General features: G+C 38.9%; 1 protein-coding gene across 1 annotated transcript in view; it reads left to right on the top strand.

The window, feature by feature from the left end:
- The window catches only part of LOC108135379, a 47651-nt gene that overhangs the window by 24817 nt on the left and 7519 nt on the right, over nt 1-15315 (top strand). Inside the window, 8 exon segments of the mRNA XM_041709828.1 lie at nt 6681-6816; nt 10478-10686; nt 10814-11058; nt 13437-13509; nt 14297-14448; nt 14513-14720; nt 14784-14914; nt 15044-15197. Coding sequence (XP_041565762.1) covers nt 6681-6816; nt 10478-10686; nt 10814-11058; nt 13437-13509; nt 14297-14448; nt 14513-14720; nt 14784-14914; nt 15044-15197 — 1308 coding nt within the window.

Below are 15315 nucleotides of genomic sequence, written 5' to 3' on the forward strand. Positions count from 1 at the left end.
TGTCTCATTTGTTTGGGGAGCAGCACTTAAGCACTTTGATTGTCTGAGCTTTGTCAAAGGTGAAATAGCAGGTGTTTTTTAGACGGGACGAAAAGGGGTTGTGAAAAACCCAAAAGAACTTCTCAGTTATTCAGCTTAATGCAGTCTGAAAGCTTCTCTTTTTTGTAGACACAGGAAAAACAGCAAAGGAAGTGCACTCAGCAAAAAATAATAATTTGATAAGAAGAAACTTTCAGAGAACGCAGCTCCAAAAGTTTGATTTAAAATTCGCTTTTAACGTAAATAACTTGGTTTAAAAACAGTCCAAAAAAACTAGTAAGCAACTTAAACATAGGTAATTAACAAAAGATACTTTTCAGTCTGTGATTGAAATGTTTGGTAATAAAAATCGAAACAAAATTAATCAAAATTACCTTTGAGTAAATAGTTGTGTATGGAAAATCGTAATAAATAAAATCAAAGCGTTACATAAATAAAATCATTAGAGGTTAAAGTAAAAACATAAATACTAACGCTTTAACTTTATCATTTTAAACCTGAACCTGACAAATACCTTTTGAATCTTTTTTCATAGTGCACTAAGAGGTGGAAAAACTTAAGTAATATTTTCATTTTAAGCATTGACTTTTGCTCCGTGTGGTACTACAAAAGGAAATTACCGACAGGAGAAAGGGCCAAGTGGGGAAAACTTTGTAAAGGGAATTCCTTAAGGTGTCGAACCATTTATGACCTGCCATAAACACGTGTAAATCCCGTTCATTATGGAAAAGTCACGATTTCTAGTGTCAATATCGTAAATACAGGCAACTCTCCGACTCGAAAAGAACTCCGACCTCATGTCCATTTCTATTTGGCATTCCCAACTTCCCCCATTAGGGCAATAAAACCGAAAACCCAATTGAAGCTCCCACATAATCTGTATCCATCCATTCATCTATCTATCTATCTGTCTATCTATCCATCCGGCCATGTGTCTGTGTATCTGTATCTTGAGCGCTACACTCGATTACCCTGCTCGACGATCTAATCACTTTGAGTGATGGCTTGGTGCTTTGAGACTCCGTCTAGGTCCTCGTCTACTGGTATCCGTATCTTTTGCCGCTCCGGTATCTGTATCTGTATACGTCCGTTTCCAGACGGACTTTCTATCGCCATTGCGTGTTCTGTTTGCATTTTACAAATGTCAACAAAGGCGAATGCACTTCGAGGTTCTATTAGTGGTCAGGTGAGGGTTGATAAGCGCAGAGGAGCGTTGAATTTGATGAACAGCCAGAAAAGACGATAAGTGGAACCTTCTCCACTGGCGACACCGCTAGCGCTTTTCCAGCCAACACTAAAATAAATATTTTCAAAATCATAATCATCATGTTACCTAAAACTAGAATCATGTTCCATATGTATCACAAGTAAATCGAACATTTTCTTGACCATAAAAATTAGATTCACTGCAGAAATGCGTTTATCGCAGTGTAAGTTGTTGGTGGTGGGCGGTTTAAGGCTGTAATATAGGATCCCCCTTCTCAGCTGAAAAGTAATCCATCATAAAATTAGTTTTGCTGCCCCAAATGCTACGAGCGTTAGATTTTTCAACCAAGATTACGATATAGTTAAGCCAAGCGGTGAAAAAGGCAGAGTGCTGCATTTGTGATATCAAAATAATACTAATGTATACCTAGAAGTAGGCGGTGGGTTAAGCAAATATTAATTTGGGGAATTACCTGCAGGGTTATGCGCTGGGTAGGCAATGCCAACTGAGGCGGTGGACAGCCGGTTGAATGGGGAATGTGAATGAATTGGACGGGTGATGTGGGTCAGACACGCTATTTGATGGCAGCACCACCAGAAATCTGATAGTAACGCAAGCTTGTGGTTTTACGGCCAAATTCTTAAAATAAAATATATCAGAACTAAAACAATGTGTCATAGTTAAAAATGCGCAGGGTTATAGGACTTTTGCTATTTTTGGCGTTTTAAAATTAGTTTTAAGCTTTACATAAATTATAAGATAAATGCTTTAATCAGTTTTTCAATAATTTCATCAGGAATACATTTAAAAGGTTTATTATGTTTGTGCTTACGACTTTAACTGATAAAAAAAAAATATGATGCTTAACAAGTAGCTTTAAATTTCTCCAAGAATATAAACCTTGACCCACAGAAATTCAAAAGACCAACTTGACCTCACTTACCCCAATCCCATTTACAACATTTATCGAACCTCAATTTCTCAAAGAAACCCCTCCTGCCCCTTTTCAATTGAAAAATACCCCTGAGAGAGTGGGCAATAGTATCTTCTTTGTTGCCCCATGCATAACCATAATTTGCTAAGGGCCAAAGCCCAAAGCCCAAAGTCAATCTAATGAAAATCAAATAAAATAACTCAGAGCTTTCGGGAGGGAAACGAAGGTCTAACGAGTATTTTCCATATTTTATAACTTCCCATGAAGAAGAAATAACAAGGGAACTTTATTACGGGGGAAACCCATAGGAGCGAGCTCAGAATTAAACTTGGCAAGCCCTGCTAATTTCGGACTTAATTTAGGTGATTCTGTCACTCGTTCCCCTGGCCAAATCTCCACTTTGGGCCATAAGCAATTGGCAATCGCATTATTGGCTTTATGACCGACCAGTCGGCCCCGCCCCCTAAGCAATTTCAACTTCCGCCTACGACATTTTGATGGAGGCGCCTAAAACTCGACAAATGCCGCCTGCAGGAAATATTAAAGCTCAAATCGACGACAAATACTAAACTTGGGGGTCATAAATGGACAGTGGATCGCAAATTGTCATTGGTCACGTGCAGGCAAAAGGGAAGTGGGAGAGGACAAGGGAAAGGGAAAGGGAACCCCACTTTGTAGCCGTTGTTATTTGAAAATATAGAAATAAAGGGAGCCAAGACAGAAGCAACAAAAAAGAATGGAAAAAAAATCAAAGAAACATTTTACGACAATTGCTGTTGTTGCCGTTGATGTTGCTGCTGTGTATGTTGCTGCTGTACAAATTGCTGCTGTTGTTGATGGCGTCGTTTGAGTCATTGGCAATTTGTCGTCAGCAATTGTTTGTTGGGTTGTCGTCCAGGTGTTGGATTCTCCTTTTCCATTTTGGGTAGGACCATTTTGGGGTATTGACTTACACACAACAGTTCCATTTATAGATATTCTCCGCTGTTTGAACCCTTCTCTCGAAAGAAAGCAACGTAAACATATCTAATTTGATTTATTTCCTGCAGTATGGTGCTTCTATTTGTTATGCTTCTCGTTGGCGCCAAGCAAAAGCTTCAAAGATCTCACGCTGAGTTTTCCGAGGGCTTTCGCCTATAACTTTCCGAGAGCCCCCGCAGCGTTGGGCAATACAAATGATCTGAATAATTACCTCATCGACAGGGAGCCAGAGATCGGGATCACTTGAGGCGATTGTCAAAATATTTTCACAGTTGCAGGCAGAACAAATAAATAAATAGATAACTGAACACGAGATGGATGCGATGGCTGCGATTTAAATGGATGACTGATTGACTGGGTAATGGCCCGGCCACTTTCGTTGGCCTTTTGTTTGTTTTCATAAAAGTTTTAAATGAGCTTAGCGAATGGTGCTGCATTAATGGCTTTCCGCCGCGGGGATGCAATGGAGTGGGGAAAATGGGCAGAGGGCAGAGAATAAATGCATTGCAAATAGAAATGCTTTGCTTCTATTTAGCACGCTTTTTTCCTGTATGATTTATATGCTTTCAATTTTTCATGCATCTCTCTCACCATGGATTTAAAAAATTTTGCCTGTTTTATTCAGTTTTTTTCCCAGCTCAGTCCGACACTTTTTTGTAAAAAAAATAACTAAAATTCATGAATAACATATAATTTAAACTTGTTTTCAGAAATATAAAATTTTCTTTAAAGGCTTAAAAAAACAAGGAACATTGACTTAAATGAGAGTTGGAATAAATTGGTTGATGCTTATTTTTTGAACGCAAACATGCGCAGATATATTTTATTTTAACCTTGTTTTAATATTTACTTTATTACTATAGATAAACTGTAGCTCCAAAACCTCCCTTCTATTTTTCAAAAATGATTTTATTCCTTCGAGTTTTCTACACAACTATAAATTTTATTCTTCGACTTGAACTGTGAACTGATGCGATGTATGGAAAGAGGGTAATTCCCTCAGCTACATCGCAGTTTGAATATTTTATTATCCGTTTCCAAGAACACCAGACACCAAACACAGAAACATTGAATATGACACATAATTCCATATTCCACGAACCTGAATGAATTTCTTCCCAGTCCACTTCACAAATTGAGTGCTGTGGAAACCAGAATTAGTTCTTCGTCGCAACGGTCTCCATCAGTCGGAAATGTTTTCGATGGGGAAGAGGCAACAACTTGGCCCTATCATGTTGACGCCCACTTAAAGTGGCACAATTATGAGGCGACAACATCGGACGCGGAACGCATAACATCTTGGGGCGGTCTCTCGCCTCAATTCGTAGCGATCCGCTTAATTATAGAATACATGATGCGGGAAATTTGTTGCACGCACCATTAGCGGCCAAATGTCCGACAGTCAGCCAACAGATCCGACTGAATTTGTCAAAATATTGCCGCGCCAATAAAAATAGAAAATCGGAGAGACGAAACACCGAAATACACTTCTGTCGCACTGGGCGATCGTTCAATCAATATCAGGCAGGCCGAGTGACAATAAATCTTTTCAGAGGCCCCACAACAACTAATTTCCGTTGAGCGGCAAAGTCGGACAAAGATCGACGGGGATTGCAAAAGTTCAGAGCGTTGCGAGTTGCGAGTTGCGAGTGTGTGAACATTTGTTGCACGGACTGCAATTAGCAATTGAACTCTTCTGTTACTCATTTCGGCCCTCGCCTAATCACTTTGATCTGCTGACCCAAATACATATCCCATTTCGGAGCCATAACAAATTGCATTTGGCCCCAATGAATTATATCATTCATCCGATTACCAATTGCTTCAATTTTATTTTATTTTCGTGGCGCCTCGCCCTCTTGACTCCGCGATATTACACCCCCTCCCCAGCCCATGTGGTCCCTAATTTATTTGAGTGTGTTTATGCATATCGGGAGAGGATTTCGGTTCGATTGCCTAATGGCAAATGTTACTTATGGCGCTCGGAAATCCGGAAATGCCTATGAAATCAAGCAATGAAATGGGAAATAATTTTTCGGATATTCTGTATTCGGAAATTCCTCGAACGCAGGCCAGCAAGACCTCATTAGAGGAATTTATATATTTTCTAGAATAGTTCATTGTGTAAACTATGAATAGTATAGTTTACACAATAAACATTGATCTTGTAAATTCTTGAATTTATCGTATTGTTTACCAATTTTATAATTACACTCCATTTCAAACCCTTTTAAATTTCATAATTGTGTTGCGCTTAGTTACCCCCATTTCCCAATCCGCATATGCCAATAATATAATATTCCCGTTCTCATATGCCTGTGTTCCAATCGTTATAAAATGGCCATTAATCGAGTACAAACGCATTAAAATAATTGAATTTCAATTCAGATAAACAGGAAGAGCCAGCCGAATCGGCAGTGGGAGGTACATAGCTAATCTAGATAAGTATTGATTAATATTTGGAAAGGCATTCAACGTTCATCGGTTCCTCTTTGGGGGCTAACCTAGTTGTGTGATGGGATATGGTGGCACATATAGGCACGTACGGCACGCCCTTTAATACCACTGCCGTTGTTTTTGTTGGTGTTGCAACACAAAATATGGAAAATATAATTTGTATAATTACAATGCCTTTTGATAATACCAAATATAAATACCAATCAACAGCACCAACAGCGAAGGCACAAATGAAGTCAAAGTTGTTCGCGGGGGGCCCCAAGCCAACACCCTAAATTGGGGATGAGTCAAAGTACGGTTCTATCGATGCTATAGCTAAGTTTTAAGCTTGATACACAAAATTGTTAAATATTTGATGAAATAATATTTTCATATTAATTTTCATATTATTTATAATTTTCATATTTAATTTATCAGCATTATTTTTTTTTTCATTTAAAAAAAACTAGACCTTTGACAGCTCTGAATAATTTATTTGGAAAATCATAATTTGTAAATAAATAGTTTGGCAGTATAATTAAACGGCCTTGTCCGTGTCACGCAGCCATCTCCAAAGGGCGACAACTAATTGAAGACCGCCCCGCCCCCCAAGTTACCCCCCTCTGGGCGGCGGCACGCAAACCGTGTTTATATGTATATTTGTGTCGCCATGGCTCGAACCCCACCCAAACGACCTGGACTATTCGGAACTGTGGTGAAACGTGGCTGCGGAGGCGCCACTCGCTGCGCCGATGATGTCTCCATGTCGGAATCCGCACAATGGATATGCCCGCTTGGCGCTTCAATCCGAACCCTTTCAGCGAGCGGGCTTTATCATCAAAGGGAAATCAAGCTGTCAGTCAATTTATAGCTGTGCCGCACACACACAAAGGACTGGGCGCGATGTGGCGATAGGGCCAGGTCAGAGTTCACGTATTTCAATTAACGAAAACCACAAATGTGGCTTCGATAAAACCAACTGGTAGCCGTACTTCCGAATCGAACACTATCTGAATACTAGAGCTCTAAATAAATCTATCCAAGCCTTACCCACTAATTATGTAATTTGTTTGCTTTTTTCAGGACCCCTTTCAGAGGTTTTAACTGCGGTTGGCTCCGAGGTGGCGCTGCCCTGCGATCTTCTGCCGGGCACAATGATCGCCGATAAGGTGCAACTGGTCATCTGGTACCGCCAGGGAAATGTCAAGCCTATTTACACGTAAGTTGAAAAATTCTAGATAAGGAAGAAATTAAAAACACAAGTAATGAGCACTTTTTAGCTTAAATATATTGTATTATAAGTCAAAATGCTTTGCAGAACTTTAGAAGTTTAATTCAACAGTATGGTCATCAACCACACAATTATTTCCCATAACATAATATATAAGTACTATGCTAGAGCTAATTTTATCAATATTTTATACCAATTTAAACCTCATTCTTCATCTTTTTCGACTTCTTAACGTATTCCATTTTCTTAATAAATCATTTATAAATCTCCTCAAAGCCTTCTTCATCTCATCACCCAGTTTTACAGGCTCATCCATTTTAAGGCTCACATTTCCCGTGTATATTAAAACCATCTCCATTTCTCAATCTCCTGGGATTGTTTCACAGTCAACGCCCCGCTAAAGTGTCATCTAAATGAATTTCACTTAGGGATTTTAGCAGGGGGTTACTCAGAGTTGAGCTGATATTTCATCTGGAATTACCCTAGGCCCCCAAACGAGTTTCGTATAGATTCCGTGGGTGAAGGCACCCAATTATTAAGAAGCTACCAGTGTTTAATGGGCGGGGGGCGTAACACACACACTCCCATTCGGAGGCACCCAAAGTAGGCGCCAGCTCATTATAAATTCTATTAACGCGAGGCATTTATGTTGAATTTGACGATATAAACATTACTTACACAGAACAACCTACGTTTGGGGGTGGGGAAAAATGATTGTGGTTGGGGTTAAGGTAAAAAGTCCCACCCCATCTACCCGCGATATAAGCACTCGGAAAAAGATACGCATAAAAAGAAGTAATTTGCGTTTCATTAAAATATTTTGTACAATCATCTTCCTGCTAATCAGCTTTAAATGTTGTAAAAAAAACTATAACAATATATGTATATATAAACTATATAACTATTAATTTCAGTAATAGATATTTTTCTGAGTGTCTAACTCTGGCACGTTAGCAATTTTTTACAAGCCCATAAGGGCTATGTTGGAAAAAAAGCACATTTTGCGAAGCGGTGTACCAGGAAATGTCGCAAGTAATGGCAGGGGATGCTTTTGTCAGATATATATATATATATATACATACAGTAACATATATATATATACACATATATAAACGTATAGCTGGCTGATTGGCAGCAGCAATTCGGCTCAATGGTCTCTCGTTGGCAACTCACTTTTTACTTTTACTTGCCATTTTCCAGGAAAATCCAAGATGGAAAATACTGGGGACAAGGGAAACCCGGCCAGGTGAAGTCGAGTGGAGTCTCAAGTAGACAGATGCGCAATAGACCAGAAATTGAATTTTATTTCATTTTCCATTAAATTCGTTCTCTGTTCTCGGTGCACACAAATCGATGAAGTCAAATCAAAGTGTCAAAGTTCGCTGTCGGAGAATGTGCACTCCTGCGGTCTCCGGTACAGTGTGCCCTCGATTGCAATATCCATTTTCCGAACGACGGCGGGTGGGGGAGCACTTTTTACGAGCGCATAAAGTTGAGGTTTATGCAGATATCTCTTCCCCAGCACCTCAGCATTTCGTTCTCGCCCGCATTTCTTTATTGTTTTCCATCAATTTTAATTTGCGTTTCCCACACTTCATAAATTTTCCTTCATGTTTTTGTTGCCCAAACGTTCTGGTGTGCTGGAAATTTCAATACGGCCAAAAGGCTGGCAAAGGTCGAGAGATTAATTGCATGAGAAATTTGTTTTCCAATAGCCATGGATTACCCATGGATAACCTCGTGCCTCCCCATCTCCATCACTCCTCCACTTCTGTGTCCAGCTCCACTCACTTCTCTACATAATTTAATTATGTTTAAAATCCATTAACAAATATCCCATCCATCTTGTGCCACTTACTCCTGTTCTTCTGGGTTGGGTTTTCTTCATGCCGAGTGCATTTATCAATTGAATGTATGTATGAAGCTTGCCTAAATAATAAATCATCTAAAGTGTACAATGGGCTCTGTGATCTATTTGAAATGTGGGATAATCCGGGGGGGAAAGTCGATAATTGCGGCTAAGAGAAGCTTTCTAAGTTTCCTCAGGTTTTGCTTAATTGATTTAAACAATGTGTATTTGATTCATTAAGTCAGAAATTTGATTATGAAAAATTATATTAATTTATAAAAGGAAATTCTTTACTATAAGATGAGGTTTCCTTTTACTAAAGCTACATACCTATTTTCTTTAATAAATTACACGCCCTATTTTCAACAACAAGAGCATATACCGAAGACACCATCAGCAGAATCCTTAATCTAAATTTAGACGAGGTTCCCCTTTTGAAATTGATAGCTCTACCAACACAGATTTTCCTACATAACTCACAGCCAAAAAAAGGAAAACGTAAAATGTTTCCATGTGCTCCCATAAGCAAAAAAAATTCTCCACAGTGAATTTAAATGCTTTGTGGGCTCTTTAAAGATACTTAAAAAGTGCCACAAAAAAAAAAAAAAACCCAAAAGTAAAAGACCTCAAAATAATTTAATTCTTTTGGAAAACAAAGTGATATAAAAATTCAAGGAATTAGGAAAATACAAAAATAAATTGGCAATCCGCTTAAGCCAAAAGGGAAGGACAACAAGCGCTAAATTGATCAATTAATTAATTGAAGTGAACTATAAAATGAAAATGGGAAAAAAATGAAAATGGGAAAACACGGTTTTGTGGGCCAAGGGGGCGTGCCACTTTGAGGGCGTTTGAGCGTATTAACATAAATGGCAAAAATGTGTTTCTGTCTTTTTTGCAGTTCCCCATTCAGTTTCCCCTCCCAAAATGCCACTTAAAAGGTCAAACGAAATGCTGAAAAAAGAAACGAAATGAAAAATCAAATTAAAAGACTGAAACCAATTTAAATGTGACCATTTAAAAATGCTAAAAAATGTGGAGATAAAAAACGAAAGCAAATGGAAATCAAAAGTTCTGTAAATGCATTTTACGATGGCTGGGCGAGTTGATTTCGGAGTGGGGAGCAGAGCAAAGCCTTTGGGCTGTGTTGACATTTAATGCGGCACTTTGTCAAAATGCATTGGACAAAGCCATAAAACAAAAACGTTTGGCAATAACACTAAAAACGAAGTTCTTTTTCGGCCATTCATGCACTGCACCCTCCCTCAATGTCTATTTTCGTCCCTATCCGTGGATTGAAAGGCTGGAAATAGTTTGACCCAACGGAAAGCTAATTAGGTATTCAGCTTTTAGTGGATTTTCTGGATTTGACACACATTTTACTGACCGATGTTGTCTCAATTGCTCGGACAATAAAATCAATGAACCAGGTTAACTCAATTTAGATTATCTAGGTCTGGTAATTGAAGGTGTTGGGTATTGGTGAATCAAGTCAAAGGGGCTTTTCATCAGGAACCCAATTTTATGTTTCATTTATTACCAGGTAAGGGTTTTTATGGCTCGGCTTTTAAGCTATTTTTATGGATGGTAACAAGTATTAAAGAGACATCAATTAGTTCTATTAAAGATCGTTAATTCTATTTAGGCAAATTTACCCTAGCAACATTCATGATTAATATATTTTTGTAAGTAAATATTTTGTCAATACTTTTTGGCTTTTTATAGTAATAGTTATTGTCATAACCACAAATATATTTTGTTTTACCTATCTTATTTTTACATATTTTCCTGTCATTACAGTTTTGACGCACGAGGACGTCCTTTACACCAGGCTATTCCTTGGGCAGATGAAAGTGTCTTCAATAAGAAAGCACACTTTCACTATGATACCAATCCTCCCGCCTTGCGGATTAAGAATATCCAAACTTCAGATGCCGGACTGTACAAGTGCCGAGTGGATTTTCACAAGTCCCCAACGCGCAATTGGCGCATTAATGTGACTGTGCTGGGTGGGTTTAGTGCATTTATTTTATATACTTACATACAACACGTTATATATTACTAAATGCAGAACAATATAAAACTTCTTCAAATTTATTTACCAACTTCTAATCTCTCATTATATTTACCTTGTAGTTCCACCCACTCAGCTTACCATTCTGGACCATCATGGAGCCGAATTACGCGACCAATCAGCAGGACCTTACTTAGAGGGCGACAACATCGACTTGACTTGCCTTTCGAGCGGTGGAGTTCCTCCTCCGCGCGTGTCCTGGTGGCGTGAACACGCCCTGATCGACGACTCCTTCCAGGTGCTTCCCGATGGCTCCGTCCGCAACGTCCTGCGTCTGAAGAACATCCAGCGAAAGGATCTCCTAACGGTAAGCCATTAACCTCAAGGGAGCGGGGTTGGAGTACTTGCTCCAAATATCGTAAGCCTTATTTACGACTTTCGCACAAAGCACCTTCGAGTACAATGCTCTGTCCCCAGTTTTCTGCTCATCAGTGTTGACACTTAAATTTTAAACAGCTAAAAAACAATTCTATAGAGCATTTTGATTGTTAAAGTAGCCATAAATCATTTAAGGTAACAAGTTTTTAATAACCAAATGTAATCATACATTTTTGAAGGGTTGGATAATTTACCTTATCTTCTATTTAAAGGCTGCATAAATTCTTCTTCTACTTATGTCCTTCCTTTACTGCTCTATTTTAAATTTTTAAGATTTTAAAGTCAACGATTAAAAAGCGATGTCGAGATATGCTTGAAAAAATTAAAGTTTCTTTTTCGTGTTTTTATAAGAATCTCTTAATATTTTTATACTTGTCTACTAGGAAGGTAGGATAAAAGAAGTTTTAAAGGTTTTTTCCTGTTAAAAAAAATAAGAAAACTTCTAAAAATGTAAACACATTTGTATTTATTTATTTAAAAAAACTACTTCAGAACGTGATTCTTTTTATTATACTAGACCTAGGTAAAGAAATTGAAGCAAAATAACTTTAATCAGAATAAGGTAAAACCCCCAACGATTTGTCTATAAAATAGCCATGTTCTCAGCACTGCTGCTGCTCACTCCTCGATTACCAGTTGGCCATTTATTTTCGGCTGGGCACAATGGACGGCTTGGTCTATGGACCTCCGTTAATGACAGCGCTCCGTGTGGCAAGCGGTGGCCATACAATGGCTAATAGAAATCAAATGCAACCGACTGCATTGGGAATTGTTCCCTGGGTGGTTTGTGCGGCTTACCCTCTTCCCAATGGAGCATCCACTCCCCTTTGAGAACACCTCCTCCCCCAGGGAATCCGCTTTTTGAGGCCCTTCTCATCCGAGAACAGAGCAGCCCTGTTCTGTTGATTCTAAGCCGGATTTTTCTTTGGTCCATGTAATGAACATTATTGTTAGGCAGCGCTAATCCCGCCATTCAGGCCTCGGTTTCCGTTCAACCAGCTCCCTGTCCACCAGCAAATTGTGAGCCGCCGGTTGGGTCTTTTGTGTTATGAATGAATGGCTTGAGTGGAATCACTTGAGTGTGGCCCATGTAATACCGAACATTATTAGCTTAGACTAAAAGGTTTTCTACAGTCAAATAGAGCTAATAAATTATTGAATTATCATTAGATTTGATAGTTTGACAAATTAGGAATATATCGAAACAAAAATTTTGAGTGCTCAACACATGACTGTTGTACTCGAACTTCTACAAGTATAAATTGTAAAAATAAAATTCGGTTATACATATTGTATTTTATTATCAGGAAAGAATTTGGATATTAATATATGGTTTTTCTCTTTCAAGCAGGTTGTTTACCCATTAACAATAATGAAAAACTGAACCCATTTAGCGCAAGAGAAATAAAAATAATTAAATATTTAATGGAGCGGGAATATTTCTCATCAAAAAGCAGCATTTCTTGTTTTTGAAAAGCGAAACAACAAACGGTTAAGCATATACATGCTATCGACAAATAAAGTCGTTTTAATCTATCTTAACAGTTTTTAAAGCTGAAAAAACATTGCAGTAGGATAACTGCCGGATTAAATATCGGAAAACAAGTTAAAGCTTATGTGGCTGTGAATTGTGGCTATTGTTGGCGCTTCTGGCAATCGATTTAAATTCAATAGTTCGGAAACCGTTCGATGCCATAATAAACACCTCGCTACCTCAATGACACTTCCAAGCTCAGGAGGAAACTCCATGAAGACCCCCTACCTGCCCCAAAAACAGACCCAAGTATCCCAACATATTCCGCTAGATGTTCTTGTGTAACCGAATAGAAATTTATGACCTAATTTTCCAATCGAAACGAGACTTGCGGTGCGGCAAACCCAAAAGTTATGCAAATATTTTTATTGCCAGACATCGTTACAGTTTTCGTTTGGCCCAATAAAATGTCGGAAATGTATATGGTATGGTCTCGAGAAGTATCGCATTACCAGGCAGGGGAATTTATGATATTGATACTTGCATTCGCCAACCTTTTGAACTCTTTGCGGCTGGTCTCAGTTTCTGTCTCCAACTGAAAGCATAATTGATTAGTCTTTATGGGCGGTTTTTCTCGTTATTGGTGCGTGCTCGATATACAGTGCCCTTAATTAAAATTAAATGTTGAGCAGGTTGATTTATCATCGATATTTGCCCTGTCCAAAGGGGCGTATTTTACTGGAATTCGTTCTTATTAGTAAAAGGCAATTAGTGTAATGAGCATAAATCATCAGGTTTTAATATTTTACCGTCTATTTATACCTTAATTCCAGATGTACACTTGCCAGGCGACCAATGGCCATGTGGTTCCGGCGTTGACCAAGAAAGTAATCCTCGACATGAATCGTAAGTACCTCTTTAAAATGGTTTTTAATAAAAGGCTCAACTATTTTGTTTAATGTTTTGCGGCCAGCCAACACAGTTGAAGGTCAGCCTTTAGAGTTCTGCGGATGGTTGTGGCTTATTGTTTTTGTTTTAGTTGGTGGGCGTGACATTTTCATGGAAATTAATGTAATTAAAGTTTTGTCATTTTGCCGCAAGGACACACGACCACTCGCATATTCATCCACATTCATGCATTTATGGTTATGCGGGTGGTTCAGCTCGCTATGCTAATCGCATTGTGGGTCCCTCAAGTGGGACGGGCATCCAGTGATGGGCATAATAAAATGTGTCATAAATAATGAACATTTCCATAAAGGTTGGTTATAGATGAGCAGTAATATCCGAGCGGCATCCTTGGAAGCGAAATTTGCGCGGTGTCCTTGTGTGGTAATAAATGAATTTCATAATGTTAATCAGCCGGCCGTAAAGGACAATAAAAGTTTCAGCTGAACATATTTAATTAGACAGAATATAATGTATATAATATTTAAAATTAATCAAGTGGTCGATCTCTTGATATTTTAATTTGTGATTTACTATTGTTTTCAATATTTAAAACTTAATCGAGTAACAATTTGCGTGTCAGCAATCTATTAATTATTTTGTTAGGAGCGCAGATAAGATCAGTGATTAATGGGGACAGAAAAAGTTGTATGGCTAAATCGTTTATTAACAAATTACAAAAATAGAAAACTATTACCGTTGATATAAATCTAGCTTGAATTGTTGTTATTTTTCCCGTTCCTAGTTCCGCCGCTTAGTTTGCTATTACAAGGCCTTAATCACGCCGTAATAGCTGGAACCCGCACCCATGTAACTTGCACGGCAATTGGAGCTCGTCCTCCTCCGGAAATAATTTGGTCCAAGGCGGGTCAGATTGTGAGAGGAGCCACGGCATCGGTAAGTTCTAACTAACCAGGGGAAATATTCGATAACAATGAGCAATGAGTTATTATGTCTGTAGACCTCCTCCGATGGAAATACAACCATATCGGAGCTGATGCTGATACCCGTTCCCGAGGACAATGAACGGCAGGTGGTCTGCTCCATTTCGCTAAATGCGGGGATTACTTCCCAGCAACTGCACGAGGGTCACACAACCGTAATGACCAGTCTGGGAAATGGACACACTGGACTGTACCTCAAAGATTCCAGGGTGCTAAATGTAACACGTAAGTGGGCCTCAAAAAAACAACAGCTTTGAACGGTTAAGTTAAACGGACCTTCTTCGGCAGATGCACCCATTGTCAACCTGAATCTGGGAGCTCCTCTCGATCCCAATAACCTACTCAAGGGTACCGATGTCTACTTAGAGTGCGATGTTAAGGCGAATCCCTCGATTACACGTGTGGAGTGGTATCACAGTGTGAGTATATTTTAGCAAAAATGTTTAGCCCCTGGAATTTCTCTTAATTGCACTTGGGAACACAAAACCTCAACGCACCTCAATAACCACTAATTGAATAATATTTGTTCTCCCTTCTTCTCTTTGCAGGACAAGCAATTGCACTCCTCCCGCGGCATCATCATCTCGAACCAGACCCTCGTCCTGCAGGGCATTTCGAAGTCCTCGCACGGCCAGTACTTTTGCAGGGCCACCAACCTTCAGGGCAGTGTGTCCAGCAACGAGGTCTACTTGGATGTGAAGTGTAAGTGCCGCCTCTTAGCCACACAGCCAACCCACGCACTTAACTTCACCACTTAAACTCGGCACAGAGTACAAAATAATTTCATACTTATAGCATAATTTAACAAAATATCACGTTT

The sequence above is a fragment of the Drosophila elegans genome, unplaced genomic scaffold, assembly GCF_018152505.1.
Source record: "Drosophila elegans isolate 14027-0461.03 unplaced genomic scaffold, ASM1815250v1 contig_520, whole genome shotgun sequence".
Classification (NCBI taxonomy): Eukaryota; Metazoa; Arthropoda; class Insecta; order Diptera; family Drosophilidae; genus Drosophila; species Drosophila elegans.